The 14,933-nt window shown below is 37.9% G+C and overlaps 1 protein-coding gene across 1 annotated transcript in view; it reads left to right on the plus strand.

Moving 5' to 3' along the window:
• The window catches only part of APLF (aprataxin and PNKP like factor), a 67,232-nt gene that overhangs the window by 26,867 nt on the left and 25,432 nt on the right, over positions 1-14,933 (plus strand). The window contains exons 3-6 of the mRNA XM_054728000.1: positions 1,337-1,509; positions 5,269-5,416; positions 5,670-5,799; positions 12,210-12,391. Of these exons, the coding sequence (XP_054583975.1) occupies positions 1,337-1,509; positions 5,269-5,416; positions 5,670-5,799; positions 12,210-12,391 (633 nt within the window). The remainder of the gene's footprint in view (positions 1-1,336; positions 1,510-5,268; positions 5,417-5,669; positions 5,800-12,209; positions 12,392-14,933) is intronic.

Genomic DNA, 14,933 nt, shown 5'->3' on the forward strand with positions numbered 1-14,933 from the left:
GTATATTTAATAAAAATTTTAACCAAGTTTACCAATGGAAAAAAAAATTGTTGTGGAGTAAAAAGAAAAGAAAAAGATACATTTCCAGAATTTCAAAATACATTAACAATAGGCCTATTATAAACTTCCTTAATTTTCCCATAGTGAATATATTTTAAAATAGGAACAGAAGTTTTTACCTACTGTATTTATACTGAATTCTAATCTATTCAAATTCAGGATGAATAAAACATACCTTAACACCTTCAGATGTTTTAAATGGTTGGGATCAGAAAAGGTTTTAATGTATGAAAATATAATTGTATCTCAAGATACTTTAATGAAATATAAATAGAAAAACTGGAAATGTTCAGCCCAATCCTGGGGTGGTAATTACCTGTTCTACTGGAGAGGCTGTTGATGTCTCTAGAAAGTCTCACTTAAATTGATGAAGCAGATGGATGGATGGATGGATGGATGGTAAGGGGAGTTGCTTTATCTAAGATTCTATTAAAAAACAACAACAAAGATCTGCATTAATGGAGATTGCTTTGTTACACAGTAAAGCTTATTTATTTTAAAAGCTTCATCATGTTGATGACAAAAAGGCTATTTGACCTTTGGAAATAGCCACTTTCAGCTTGATTCTAGTTGGAATTTTTAAGGTGTCTTTCAATAGGTCTTAGTTATGAAGGGAACTTCATTATCTTTAACATGGAAGCTTTTGGTGGCAAACATAATTCAAAATAATGGATATTATCATAGTTTTGACATTAAGATATATTTACTTCTAGCAATTTGAATATGGATGATAATCTCATAGTGGGATTTTATTCAAACAAAATGAGATTCCTCCATGAGAGGCTTAAAAACTCCCACACAAAAAAAATTATGCTGTTTGCTTGAGAGATAGAATCAAAATTTCCCTTCTCATAGTTTCTAATTTTTTAATCATAGTAAGAAATTATTAAGGGAAAATAAGTGGAAAAGAGGCTAGCCATTTCCAGGGGATAGGTGAATTTTGGATCTCAAAGTAAAAGGAGTAAGTTTCCATACTGGAGAAATTTTTTTCAAGTTTCTCTTTTCAATTTCAAATTACCTCAAGCAAATCAGAGTATCTTTTAACAAGTTAATGATAACTTTTTTTTTTTTATTCTTAGAGAAATGGGAGGTATATTACAGCTCTTTTTGTATGATTGGATAAGAATTATGGTACTTATAAGTTTCAGATTTATTAGAATTTTAAGTTTCTTATACACCTAAATTATTATGATATTAAAATTTTGCATTAGTTCATATTCAGTTGTATTTTTTCATAATTTTGAGTTACAACATCACTGTATTCTTTCTTTGTTAGATACACACAAGTCCATGTTTTTATCAGTCTTCTGAGAAAAGCCAGCTCTTACCATTGAAGACAAATCTATGGCACTGGTTGAACCCTGGAGATAGTTTTTCTTTGTTTGTTGACAAATACATTTTCCGTGTTTTCTCTACGTATTCTGAAACAGAATTGGAATGTACTTTAAGGTAAGATTGCCTGATTACCTGATGAAATGACATTATGTAATGGTATTTGTAATCTAATTCCTCAGCCATCTGCAAATGCCTCAGTAGAAACTATTCTAGTATTAAACTGTATTGGCGATATAGGAGTTACATGGTGTGTGTGTGTGTGTGTGTGTGTGTGTGTGTGTGTGTGTTTCTAGAAAACATTTGACTTTGGAAATTCATGCCTCAGTAGTGATTGTTCTCATATGTGGTGTCTTTTACCATTGTGTTCAGAATGTATTCTCCATCTAACAGTAACCAGGATAGTTAATTTGAAACTCACTATATTTTCTTAATCTTTTTGTTCACTTTAAAGTTTTTATTTTATTATGTTTGTTTTGGAAAGTATTACAGATATCCCCCATTTTTCTTTATTAAGATATTAATCTTTGACTTAGACTAAAGTTGCATAACTTTTCTTTCTTATAAAAATAACAGAAAATATAGAATAGGGAAACTGAGGAAATGAGGTATTATAATAAACATCTGGTGTAAAATTAAATTATAGAATACATAAACTGGACCTATAAAAGTAGAATTATTTACTTATTTCAAAAATCAGGAAAATGCTGTACATTTCTATTTTAAGCAAACTATGTCCATTGCCTGATAACTCATTTACATTATTATATGTCACTTTTAATTTTTATGTCTATTCAAATTAGCTTGTCCCCTTGGTGTGAAAGATCAGTGTTGTGCCTTCAGTCAGATTGTGAATTTCTAAATTTTTTGGTATTGATAAAACTGAAAATAGAACCTACTTTAAGAGCACGCTATTTTTTTCAGGCTATTATGAGGAGTATTATCTTGTGTGTTATTGCTATCAAGCCAAATGGTTGAAAGGTAGTAAATATTTTTATATGTTTTGGTAATTATGTGCTTAATTTAGGGTAACCAAATTAATTGTGTTTTTATTTATTTATTTAAATATATTTTATTGATTTTTTACAGAGAGGAAGAGAGAGGGATAGAGAGTTAGAAACATCGATGAGAGAGAAACATCAACCAGCTGCCTCCTGCACACCCCCTACTAGGGGATGTGCCCGCAACCAAGGTACATGCCCTTGACCAGAATCGAACCTGGGACCCTTGAGTCCACAGGCTGACGCTCTATCCACTGAGCCAAACCAGTTTCGGCTAATTGTGTTTTTATATTAAAAATTAAATGTTCTGGTATTAGTCTGCTCTTGTAAAATTTCCTTTAGGGTGTTGATTTCACTCTTAGCTTTTTTTCCATTTGTGATTTGGAGTTTTCAGATATTCCCATCTATATATATAAAAGGGTATTATGCAAAGTGTCCCCTTGGGAGTTCGACCAGAAGACCACGAGTTCAATTGCTCGTTATGATGTGTGCTGACCACCAGGGGGCAGCACAAAATGAAGGAAGGCCCTGGTCGGCAGCTGGGGAAAGAAGGCCTGGGTGGGCGGCCAGAGGACCCAATTGGCCCTGATCGCCAGCCAGACTTAGGGACCCTACCTGTGCACGAATTTCATGCGCTGGGCCTCTATTGATGATATAATGATTTCTGATGTGCAGTAATGATTTTCATTTTTTTCACTTTGATCCTTATGACTTATGTAGTAACAATAGTTGAAAGACCATTTGCTTAAAGATAATTTAACTATAATTTCTATTTTTAATTAAAAACATTTATCACATATACATCATTCAATATATGATTCAAAGGATATAGCCCTCCCTTTTGAGCATTTTGGCAATATTTGACTCATTTCAGAATGTTTTTGATTTCATTGGTTAAACCAGTGGTCGGCAAACCGCGGCTCGCGAGCCACATGCGACCGACACCCCCACTTCTTCTAACGCCACTTCTTCAAAATAGACTCACCCAGGCCGAAAACCGACTTCTGCGCATGGGCCACAAAGTTTCAGTCACACTGTATGTGCATGCCTGCATGTGGTATTTTGTGGAAGAGCCACACTCAAGGGGCCAAAGAGCCGCATGTGGCTTGCGAGCCATGGTTTGCTGACCACTGGGTTAAACATTTAATATTTGAACAGGCAGAATAAAGATGAACCTAAAATACTGAATACTTTCTCAAAAGGGGCTATGTCCAAAAGCAACCCTAGACAGTATGTAAACAGACATCCATGGCTATGTTTCAGTAGCACTTTCTTTACAAAAACAGCAGGTTGGATTTGGACTAAGTGTTGCAGTTTGCTGATTCCTGTATTAGAGTAAAAGCTAAGTTGCTTAAAAAATGACCTCCAAATGCAGTGCTTAAACAAGAGAGGACATTTTTCTGTCACACAATTTTCCAGAGTTATAGGCTGGCTCTCCTTCATAATGTAATTCATCTTCTCCTGTTAATGGAGAAACTCTGTCATCCTCAATATCTATCTTTTAGTTTCATTGTTGGTGTTGCCATTTGGTAAGGTAAGAAGGAAATGAGGAAGAGAATCCAGGACAGTGCCTTGCACATATCATTTTCACTTACACCCCAATTTCCCCAAATTAGGCACATACAGAGTTGCAAGGAAAGCTGAAAAATGTGGTCTCCAGCTAGGCGGACAGACATTGTTACAGATGCTTACTGACCAGTGCCATTCCAACTTTGCTGTCTGTTATGCCAGTAACATCCACTTAGCCTCTGATGTTTAATGATAACCACCTGACCTGCACAATTCTAGAATCCTGTCATCTTCATTGATACTGAGGAGCCCTGTTTTTTGGCAGCCTCTTCTACCACTAAAACTGACCTGTAGAGGCAGCCACCATCGAATTACTCAACACTGTCTCATTAGTGTGTACCTTACTGCTTAGTGTTCTGGGTCCTTCCAGGGAACATAGCCATCTGGTGGATACTCTAGTCTTATGTTAGAAATCCATTTTAGCATGCCTCTTTGGGATAACATTCAATTGTCTGTGTAGTCCCACTCTTCCACCCCTAGCCCCTAGCAGCCACTGACCTGATTTCTGTCCCTGTAGCTTTACCTCTTCAGAATGTCATATAAGTAGCTCATTTGCCTTAGCAAAATGTCTTTGAGATGCATGCATGTTTTGTACATACCAGCACTTCATTCCTTTTTATTTCTGAGTAGCATTTCTATTTCCATTTTCAAATTTTCAAAAAGATAAATTTGTTGGATCATCTCTATGCATACCTAAGTAATAATGATGCAACACTTTGGATGATCTTATCACATTTGCAGCAAGTAGGAAGTAATTGGTTCTGCTAGTATGTTCCACATGGGATCATATGTCAGAACATTTAGCTTCAGTCAGGCTGCATGTTTGGGGAGATTTCACAAGTGGCTTTACTGGCCAGAACCCCAGTAACAGTTATAGGACTTTATTTTTTCTCCAAGGGCCTAACTAACTTAGCTAATATATTTGCAGTTTGCATTTTCTCTTTGGATTCTGGGTGGTGATCTTAACTTTTATGGACTATCTGGACAAATATTAAATAAGTAAGTAGCTCTTAAGCCTTGAGAGAGATGACTGACCCCCATCTGATAAATAGCTGTGGTTTTTAGGCCCAGGATTTGGAGAGATCAATGTGTTTTATGGTGATCCTGTGGTCAGAAGACAAAGAACATGCTCTAGTTTAAATATTTTATTCTATTATACTACAGTCTCCTTTTTTGTTCTTCTAAGTCTGAGAAAAGTAGCATAACTCATTATTTAGATGTACTTGGGAGACTTACATTTATAATAACAAATAACAGCAGTTTTAAATTTAAATGATGAATAAATGATTTTGATTTTATTTTCTAGAAATAGTCAAATGCTTGATGAAGATGATATATTGAATGAAACACGAGAATCATCCTTGGTTAATTTGCCTGATGAGACAACTGGTGCCCCACAGCTGGAAGGAAGCACAGAAATAGCGACAACCCAGACTTCTACCACCAATAGTGTGGTGAGAAATTTAAGATCTCATCCATTTATAACCTGTCCCTTAAATTTTTTTGAGGAGAGAAAAGACAACTGAAATTAGGCACAACACTTCAACTAATAGAGATCATGAATGTCTTTGAGAAATTTGACTAATTCAGTCCATAATTGCAGATGGATTTTTTTATGGTAGCTTTCTGCAAAATAAAAAAAAATTTACAACTTTATTAAGGGAGCATGCTTATGTTTGGTAATTAATAAAATAGGTGACTTTTTAGTCTTTCGCAGGTGAATGTTCAGACATCAGTAAGCAGCAGTCCAACCCTGCCCAGAGGAAGAGAATCCTTCCAGCGTGGATGTTAACAGATCTGGGTGATCAAAACCTCCCAGCTCCAGTTACCAGTGGAAGTAGGTTTTGTTTCAAGCAAACATTAAGCAGAATTTGAAAGTTTTTCTGAACAAATGAAGAAGTGTATAACATAGCTTAACATTTTTTTAGATGTGTACATGAAGTCTAATTTAGAACACTAGCTATTATGCCATTTATCAAATATCCTGCTAATTATTTTTGGATTTAACATGTGCTAGACTTACCATATTAACAGATTTTTAAACAAACCTGTGCTGGCATGTCTAAGATAAAAGGCCAGCACAGTAAGGGCTTTATAAATTAATATAATGTTTAAAAAGTGCTAGGCACATGATGTTATGTGCTGGAGGATTTAAAGAAGAGGTGACCTCTGTCCTAGTATAGCTCACTGTCCTGGCAGATATTATAATGATTTATGTCATCTGCTGGGTATTCCCATTGGATTTAAGATTATTATAAAGGTTTCTATATTATCTTATTTAGTCAACATTTTATTTGCAACTTTTCAATCATCTCAGGTTCAGTTTCTTTTGATTGCTTGTTTTCTTTTATATGAGTTACATTTTCCTTTTATTCCATCCTAGTGACTTTCTGTTGGAAATTGGATGTTATAAATGATGTAGAGCTTTTGATTTTATGTTCCTCCAAATAGGTATTTTTGTTCTAATAGACAATTAATTTGGCCTGATAGGCAATTTTCTTCGAATAGGCAGTTAATGCAAGCCCTAAATTCTGTTCTCCCCTGTGTGAATAGCAGTTACAGTCTCTGCTTCGTTCTCTCAGCTTCCAGCTGCTTCTTTTTCTCTGCCTTCCAGGGCTTTCCCCAGGCCATGTAGTGAGCTAAGGATTTGGGTTGATTTTATGCATTGATTTTGGTTCTTGGTTCTCCGTGGGTTTCTTCCTTTTAGGATTTTATCCCTAGCTTTCTACCTGCTCCACAAGCCTCAAACTCTGTCCTCTGAACAGGTCAGCCAGTAAGGCTGCAGGCTTCTGCTACCTGTGAATTGGGAGATGCTCTCAGGAAAGAGCCAAAGTTCACAAATCTCACAGGTTGTAGTAAGTTTTCCAAGCTTAGATTCTTCTCTACTTTTGCCTTTTGGTCACTCTCCAGTGTCTTCAGAGAGTGGCTTTTATATATTTTGTCCAAAATTTATAATGGTTTTGTTTGGGATGATTAGTTCATTCAAGCTACTCTTACATTTTACCATGAACATTATCTTTTATAAAATAATAGCACAATTGTGTATTTATTTTAATTGATATTATTACTCTTACTGTTTTTAATATTTAGCATAGTGGTCACAGAAGTCTTCTAAAGTTTTTGATCAAGTATGTTGTGGACAGCATAATGCTAGTTTAGATTGTAGTAGGATCAGAGGAGTGATAATGCAATAATTAATAAATAATCCTATATAATAAAGAACTGATATGCTAATTAGACCAAACAGCAGAACTACCATCTGGATGACCTTCCAGACGACCGTCTGGATGACCTTCTGGACAAAGCCAGGGCTGCAACGGCTGAGCCCCTTGCATGAATTTTGTGCATCGGGCCTCTAGTACAGTAATAAACTCTGTGTTTTTGTACTCACAACTGTAAACCTACTTTTGCCCCATCCTGTATTTATTTTATTTCCAGCAATATTGCTAAATGATCTAATTAATTATAATAGTTTTTTTAGCCCCTTGGATTTTCCAGCTGTGTAATCATATTTATAGAATTATGACATTTTGGCTCTTTTTTTAAAAAAATTATGTTTATTGTTGTAAGTATTACAGATATCCCTCTTTCCCCCCATTGACTCCCTCAATTCCACACCTCTCCTCCAACTGAAGCCTTCACTGCAATTTTCTGTGTGCATGAGTTATGCATATAAGGTCTTTGGTTAATCTCTTCCCACTCCACTTCCCTTCCCTCTGAAATTCGTCAGTCTGTTCCATGCTTCTATGACATTTCTGGCTCTTTTGATCTATCTACTGCTTCTTAAATTTTTCTGACCTTATTTCATGCACTTGAAACTGTAAATTTTAAATAAAAATGGGTAAAATTGGTGCCTGTTTCTTATTCTGATTTTAATAGGAATTCTGTTAGTTTTTCAGCATTTAATAGGATTGAGATTGATTCTGGTACTCTTATGTTTAGAAAGTGTGGTTGTTGTTTTTTTGTTGTTGTTTTTTTCCAGGAATAACTATTGAATTCTCTGGATATTTTTTCAGTATAGACATAGTCTTGCATTTTCATGTGTTAATGTAATTAATGATATTGGTAGATTTCCTAATGTTGTACCATGCTGTGTTCCTGGAATAAGTTCAGTTTATCATAATGGCTTATTATTTTTATACTCTGTTAGATTAGATTTGCTAATATTTAGTTTAGAACATTTGTATCTATACTCACAATTATGGTTTGTATTTTTTTCCATGTATGCCAACTATGTTAGATTTTGGTGATAGAGCTATATCAGCATTCATATAAAATGAATTAGAAGTTTTTCCACATAGGCTCAAGGACAGTTTGAGTAACAGAACTATCTGTTTCTTTTTTTTGAAATTTGATTTTAGAGAGAGGAAGGGAGAGGGAGAGAGATAGAAAAAACAAACAAACATTGACCTGTTGCTCCACCCATTTATGCATTCATTGGTTGACTCTTGTATGTGCCCTGACTAGGGATCAAATCTACAACATTGACATATAGGAATGATGCTCTAACAACTGAGCTACCCGGCCAGGGCTAAATATAGATATTTTTAAATTTAGAATTTTATGTACATACTAGAGGCCCAGTGCATGAATTCGTGTACCAGTGGGGTCCCTTGGCCTGGCCTGCGGGATTGGGCCAAAACCGGCTCTCCGACATTCCCCAAGGGGTCCCGGATTGCAGGCCAGGCTGAGGGACCTCATCAGTGCACGATTGGGGCTGGGGAGGGACGCAGGAAGTTGGCCACCTGGGGAGGAACCACGGGAGGGCTCTAGGGTCTGTCTGGCTCATCTCGCTCAGTCCCAATTGGCCGGATCCCTACCGGGCAGAGTGTCTGCCCCCTGGTGGTCAGTGCACATCATAGCGAGCGGTTGAGCAGCCTTAGCATATCATTAGTATATTGTGCTTTGATTGGTTGAATGGCTGACCGGCCAACCAGACAATTAGAATATTAGGCTTTTATTATATAAGACTAGAGGCCCGGTGCACGAAATTTGTGCATGGGGGGTGTGTGTCCCTCAGCTCATCCTGCATCCTCTCCAATCTGGGACCCCTTGAGGGATGTCCGACTGCCCATTTATGGGCAGTCAGACATCCCTCTCACAATCCAGGACTGCTGGCTCCCAATTGCTCGCCTGCCTGTCTTCCTGATTGCCCCTAACCGCTTCTGCCTGCCAGCCTGATCACACCCTAACCACTCCCCTGCCAGCCTGATTGCCCCTAACTGCCCTACCCCGCAGACCTGGTCACCCCTAACTGCCCTCCCCTGCAGGTCTGGTCCCCCGCAACTGCCCTTCCCTGCAGGCCTGGCCGCCCCCAACTTCCCTCCTCTGCCGGCCTGGTCACCCCTAACTGCCCTCCCCTGCAGGCTTGATCACCCCCAACTGCCCTCCCTTGCAGGCCTGGTCCCTCCCAACTGCCCTCACCTGCTGGCCATCTTGTGGCAGCCATCTTGTGTCCACATGGGGGCAGCCATCTTGTGTGTTGGAGTGTTGGTCAATTTGCATATTACACTTTTATTAGATAGGATAGAGGCCTGGTGCATGGGTGGGGGCCAGCTGGTTTGCCCTGAAGAGTGTCCCGGATCAGGGTGAGGGTTCCCTTGGGGTATGGGGTGGCCTGGGCAAGGGGCTTGTGGTGGTTTGAAGGCTGGCCATGCCCCCTGGCGACCCAAGTGGAGGCCCTGGTATCTGGGATTTATTTCTCTTCTATAATTGAAACTTTGTATCCTTGAGCGGAGCCAAGCCTCCTGCTTGCTTTGTGGCCGCAGCCATTTTTGTTGGGATTTATTTATCTTCTATAATTGAAACTTTGTAGCCTTGAGTGGAGTCCAGGCTGGCCAGGGTGTGCAGGAAGCTTGGCTTCCTCCATTGCCAGGGAAACTCAAGCCTCCTGCTCGCTCTGTGGCCGCAGCCATCTTGGTTGGGTTAATTTGCATACTTGCTCCTGATTGGATGGTGGGCATGTGGATGTAGTGGAGGTATGGTCAATTTGCATATTTCTCTTGTGTTAGATAGGATTGCCACTTGCAATTTGATACACTGCCATTTGGGCAGAAACTGTGTCTGATTTAATTTGCATTTTTTAGTTTTTAGCATAGTAAACAATACCTTAGTTGGCTATTTTCCTTGGTTTGACAAATTCATCACGTTATAGCATTTTAGCATTTGGTCATTTGTTTTACCAAACTGTACAATTCTATTTAGTCCTATTTCTGACAATTTCTAAAATGATGTGGAATGTCTCCTAACCTAGATTTAAAACAAATATTTAAATAATTATATAAGTTTAGTTATTAATTTATTCATAAGTTTCCTTTAATAAATGCATTATTTTTATGTTGATTCAGCTGATTTTCCTGTTTAATAATATGGATAATACATATTCTATTAGTATTTTTCCTCTGAATTTAATGGAGTTGTTTTTTCAGGTTACTTGACTATTCTTTAGAATAGCTCTAAGCAAATTATAGCTCCTGAGCCAAATTTAACCCACTGCCTGTTTCTGTAAATAAAGTTTTATTGGAATACAGCCAGGCCCATCTATGTTTTTATTCTCTATGGTTGCTTTCACACTACAAAGGCAGAGTTAGATAGTTGTGACAGATGCTATATGGGCCACAGAGCTTAAAATATTCACTTTTTACAGAAAAAGTTTGCTAACCCTTACATTACCACATTAGAATAGTGACTACGGATTGCCTTACATACCTATATCCAGGCTCTCAAGGGAATCTTTGGACAAATTCTGTTTATGTTCACAAGTCATGCAGTTAGCATATTGAGGCACAGTTCTAGGTACTGGAGAACTGTGGACAAGGGGGAAACAGTGGACAAGGCACATATAGTCTCTGTCCTCATGAAGCTATCATTTAAGTGTAGAGGAAATAGACAACTAACCATGAAGACTTTCCTCTTAAAATATGTAAATCTTCCTTTCTGATGAGATAATTCATGAATTTGTTAACAAAATATTATACTGACATAAGTTTCCTAGTTATAGTGAATCGAGAAGTATAACATGGGATATAGTGTCCATTGTTAGTGAGATTTACTTTCTTCTGTGGTGAAATTTGCAGAGGTCACTCTCCATTTTGGATTATTTTGGGTTCTTAATCTGTAAGGTAACCTAAGTTGAATTCCTCACTGTGGCTGTTGGGGCTCAATAAATATATATAAAATTCATGTCAGATTTTTTTGTTAGAGAAATTCAATGCTAAAATAAAAAAAATATGATAGCTAACATATATCAGGTACTCTCCTAGTTTACATATCTTACCTCATTTACTCCTTTTACGTCCATTGTTTATGCTTATATGCATGCATACAAGTCCTTCGTTTGATTTCATAACTCCCCCACCTTTCCCAAACTTTCCCCCTGTACTTTGAACGTCTGTTTGATGCTTTACTGTCTCTGTATCTATCTTTTTGTTCAACTTTATAATGTTCTTTACTATCCCTAAATGAGTGAGACATGTGGTATTTTTCTTTCATTGACTGGTTTATTTCACTTAGCATAATGTTCTCCAATTCCATCCAGGTTGCTGCAAATGATGAGAATTCCTTCTTTTTTATGGCAGCATAGATTCCATTGTGTAGATGTACCACAGTTTTCCGATCCAGTTCATTTACTCCTTTTAATAACACCATGAGCTATCTACAGAATAAAAGAGTAACATGCAAATTAACCCACCAGCCAATCAGGATGGTGGGTTAATTTGCATATGCAGATGTTCTGTACCGCCCCAGCCGCTCCGGGCCTCTGGGCAGCGTGGGAAGGTAGAAAGGCGGCTCCGGGCCAGAGTGGAAAGGTGACTCTGGCCAGAGCGAAGGCAGTGTCGGCAGCCAGGGGAAGGAAGGCCCATTCTTGCACGAATCTTTGTGCATCGAGCCTCTAGTTTATTATAATTTCCTTTTTCCAAATGATGAAAGCTTTGTTCAGAGAGGTGAGGTGAAATAGTTAAGGATGGAGTCTGCCCTCATTAGCATCTTAATCTTGCTAACTCCAGGGCTGGAGCTCTTGGCTATTGTTTGCTTAATACTTTTTGAGATTTGCAAATAAGTATTTTCAAGTTGACATTACCATAATGGAACTTTAATTTTACTAGCTTCTTCATCCTTTTTCTTTCTTTCTTTGTTGTTATTTTGTTTTTTGTGTTTTTTGGGGGCATTGAATATTGACATTGGAAGATATAGGAGATAATTTTCTCCTCCTTTTTCTTTGTGTATGTGTACTTATGTGTGTTTAAGATAATGTAAACCGGAAAAGTGGAAGAGAAGGAGTCTGCAAAAATAAAACCCAAGAAAACATAACACAGCAAGGAAGAAAGAGATTGATTTCACCAGGAAGCTCAGAAAGTACATCAGCAGAGCAAGACACAGGAAAAAAGTGCAGAAATGCTAATCAGGAAGAGTCTATCATTTCATCCAAGGTGATTAAAAAAAATAATTATCTCATTGTTTTCTTAATCAAGTGTTCTATATAGCAATTAATTATATGTTGTATACAGCAAGGAAAAAACAAAATTGCTTCTTACTAATGAGTTTATGAAGTTTATAAAAAGAAAAACTAGCTCTTATTTTGCTGGCTTTAATATAGTATTTGCATTGTAGAAAACAAAGTTATTTAGAAATTTTCAGACTGGGGAAAAGTTAAAGACCACCTGACTGTGGTTATAATTGGAACCTCCATTATTAAAAACTGGCTTCTTATTATTATATTAGTTATTCTCAAATGGCATGTAATCACCTTTTTCTTTTCTTTTTTTGTTTGTTAATCCTCACCCGAGGATATTTTTCAGTTGATTTTTAGAGAGAGTGGAAGGGAAAGGAAGAAACAGAGAGAGAAAGGTTGGTGTGAGAGGGACGCACCAATTGGTTGCCTCCCACACATGCCCTGACCAGGACCCAGGATCGAGCCTGAAACTGAGGTACATGCCCTTGACCAGAATCTAACCCAGGACCATTCAGTCCGAGGGCCAACACTCTATTCACTGAGCCAAACCGGCTTAGGGCAAACCACCTTTTTCTTGATGAGTATTCAGAGAACAACTAATGGGCTAATTCTTAATAGCCTGTTGCAGGATTACTTCTGGGCTAACTTCCAGTATTTATAAACCTTCTCTTTCAGTTTTTGCTAACTTACTAAAATAGTTTGGATGACTTATGCATTCTTTAGCACTGAGTACTTAAAGAAAATTAGGCCTATATTGGATGCATATAACAGGAGAGAAGAAGAAAAAAATGATATCCCTGGAGCAGAAAGGTCAGATATTCTTCCTCTTGGTGGAGGGGTGGCTTCAGATACTGTTTTCATGATCCTGTAGACCTACGGCTGAGCTCTGTGGCCCTCATCTTTTTAGTCTCAATGAGAGCCAAAGGATAGGATTGGTTTTAGGATAGTGTGCACTGAAGTGATTGAAAGGCCAGTAGCCTTCCCAAGGGTCGGGTTTTTTATAATACTCTCATTCCTGCCTCGTCTCCACCAGAGCAGATCCAACTTCCTACTGGATCCTTCTTCCAGCTAGAGAGGTGGGGTCTAATAACTATAGCCCGAACCCTTGCTTGCTTTTGGAGTCAAGTTTAAGAAATGAAAACAAAGTGTTTTCTGACTCAGTGTATTGCCCGTAAAAGCTTATAAGGTAAAACTTATTTGCTTTGAGACCTAACATGCTCTACTAACTGAACATATTATTATGACTGCCTTTATTTTCCAAGAAAAGAAGTTTATTTTTTCAGAATAAAATCTATAGTATACATGTTTTACTATGTTATTTCAACCCATCAGTTTGATGATCACAAGTATAACTTACACAAACACCTTTTTAACGGATAGATTTTAGAGAGGAGCAGTAAACAGGGCCAAAATATTTAAGGTATTTGTGAGATTTTGATGACATCAAAGTAGTATTCATCAAAATGAATGAGCTCTACTTGGCCAATTTCTTTTCCTAATCTTAGGGTTTCTGAGGGAGATTCAGCTCTCATAGCACAGGAGAAACAGGGTTCAAGGTTTCATTACCTTTTCATAACCTTTTATGCAGGGCTTTTTGATAAAGCTGGGTCAGAGATGAGGACTTAGACTGAGACCCAAGATGAACTTTCTAAGCCCCACCCTCCATCCCCACCCAGTTTCACTCTTAACACTGGCTTGCAGCTGGTCCTGAAGGGATGTCTGCAGTGCAGAAGCAGGTGAGAGGGAAAGTTACAAAAGAGTGAAAACAGGAGGTGCGGGCTGCCTGTTTATACTGTAATAGCATGAGATTTCAATCACTTCAGTGCACACTATCCTAAATTATGTGGGGCTAAGAACCGTTTGGCCAGGCCTGCAGAGTAGACTTGGGTCAGTTCACTTGGGAAGAATCAGTCACATTTTCCTGGGAAAGAGAGAGAAAGGAGGAAGAGAGAAGGGGCAGAAATCACCTTACCCCACTGGGGCCTACTCCTGAGATTCTGATTCAGTTGGTCTGTGTGGCCTGCACATCAGTATTATTTTAAATAAACATTTTCAATTTTAATGTGCACACAAGGTTGAGAGCTACTGATGTACCATCATTAAACACCTTGGAGGTAACTGGGCCCAAGAGCACATTGCTAGAGACCAAGGGCCTCAAACATAGGTCTTTTCATTTTGGGTACAATGGATTTCTCTACCGTACATATGAGATTGTCTGCAAGAGTTTTGTGGCTCTGTAACTTCTGATAATGCAGAGAATTGCTCTGAAATAGTTCATTTTTCATCAGTTTCCTTATGTCACCCCTTACCAGTTATGTAATTATCTAATTGGGGAGTGAAATGAGGGTGCTTGAATTTATGAACTTTAACAGAAATAGTGGTATGTCCTATACACAGTTTAATTAGGACTGGGTTGTAAATGACAGATGGAAGCCTAACTGGGTTGTAAATGACAGATGGAATCAACATAAGCAAAATAAAGTATATCAGCTGTCTATTGTTGGGAAACAAGCTACCCC

Source organism: Eptesicus fuscus, chromosome 16 (assembly GCF_027574615.1).
Source record: "Eptesicus fuscus isolate TK198812 chromosome 16, DD_ASM_mEF_20220401, whole genome shotgun sequence".
Taxonomy (NCBI): Eukaryota; Metazoa; Chordata; class Mammalia; order Chiroptera; family Vespertilionidae; genus Eptesicus; species Eptesicus fuscus.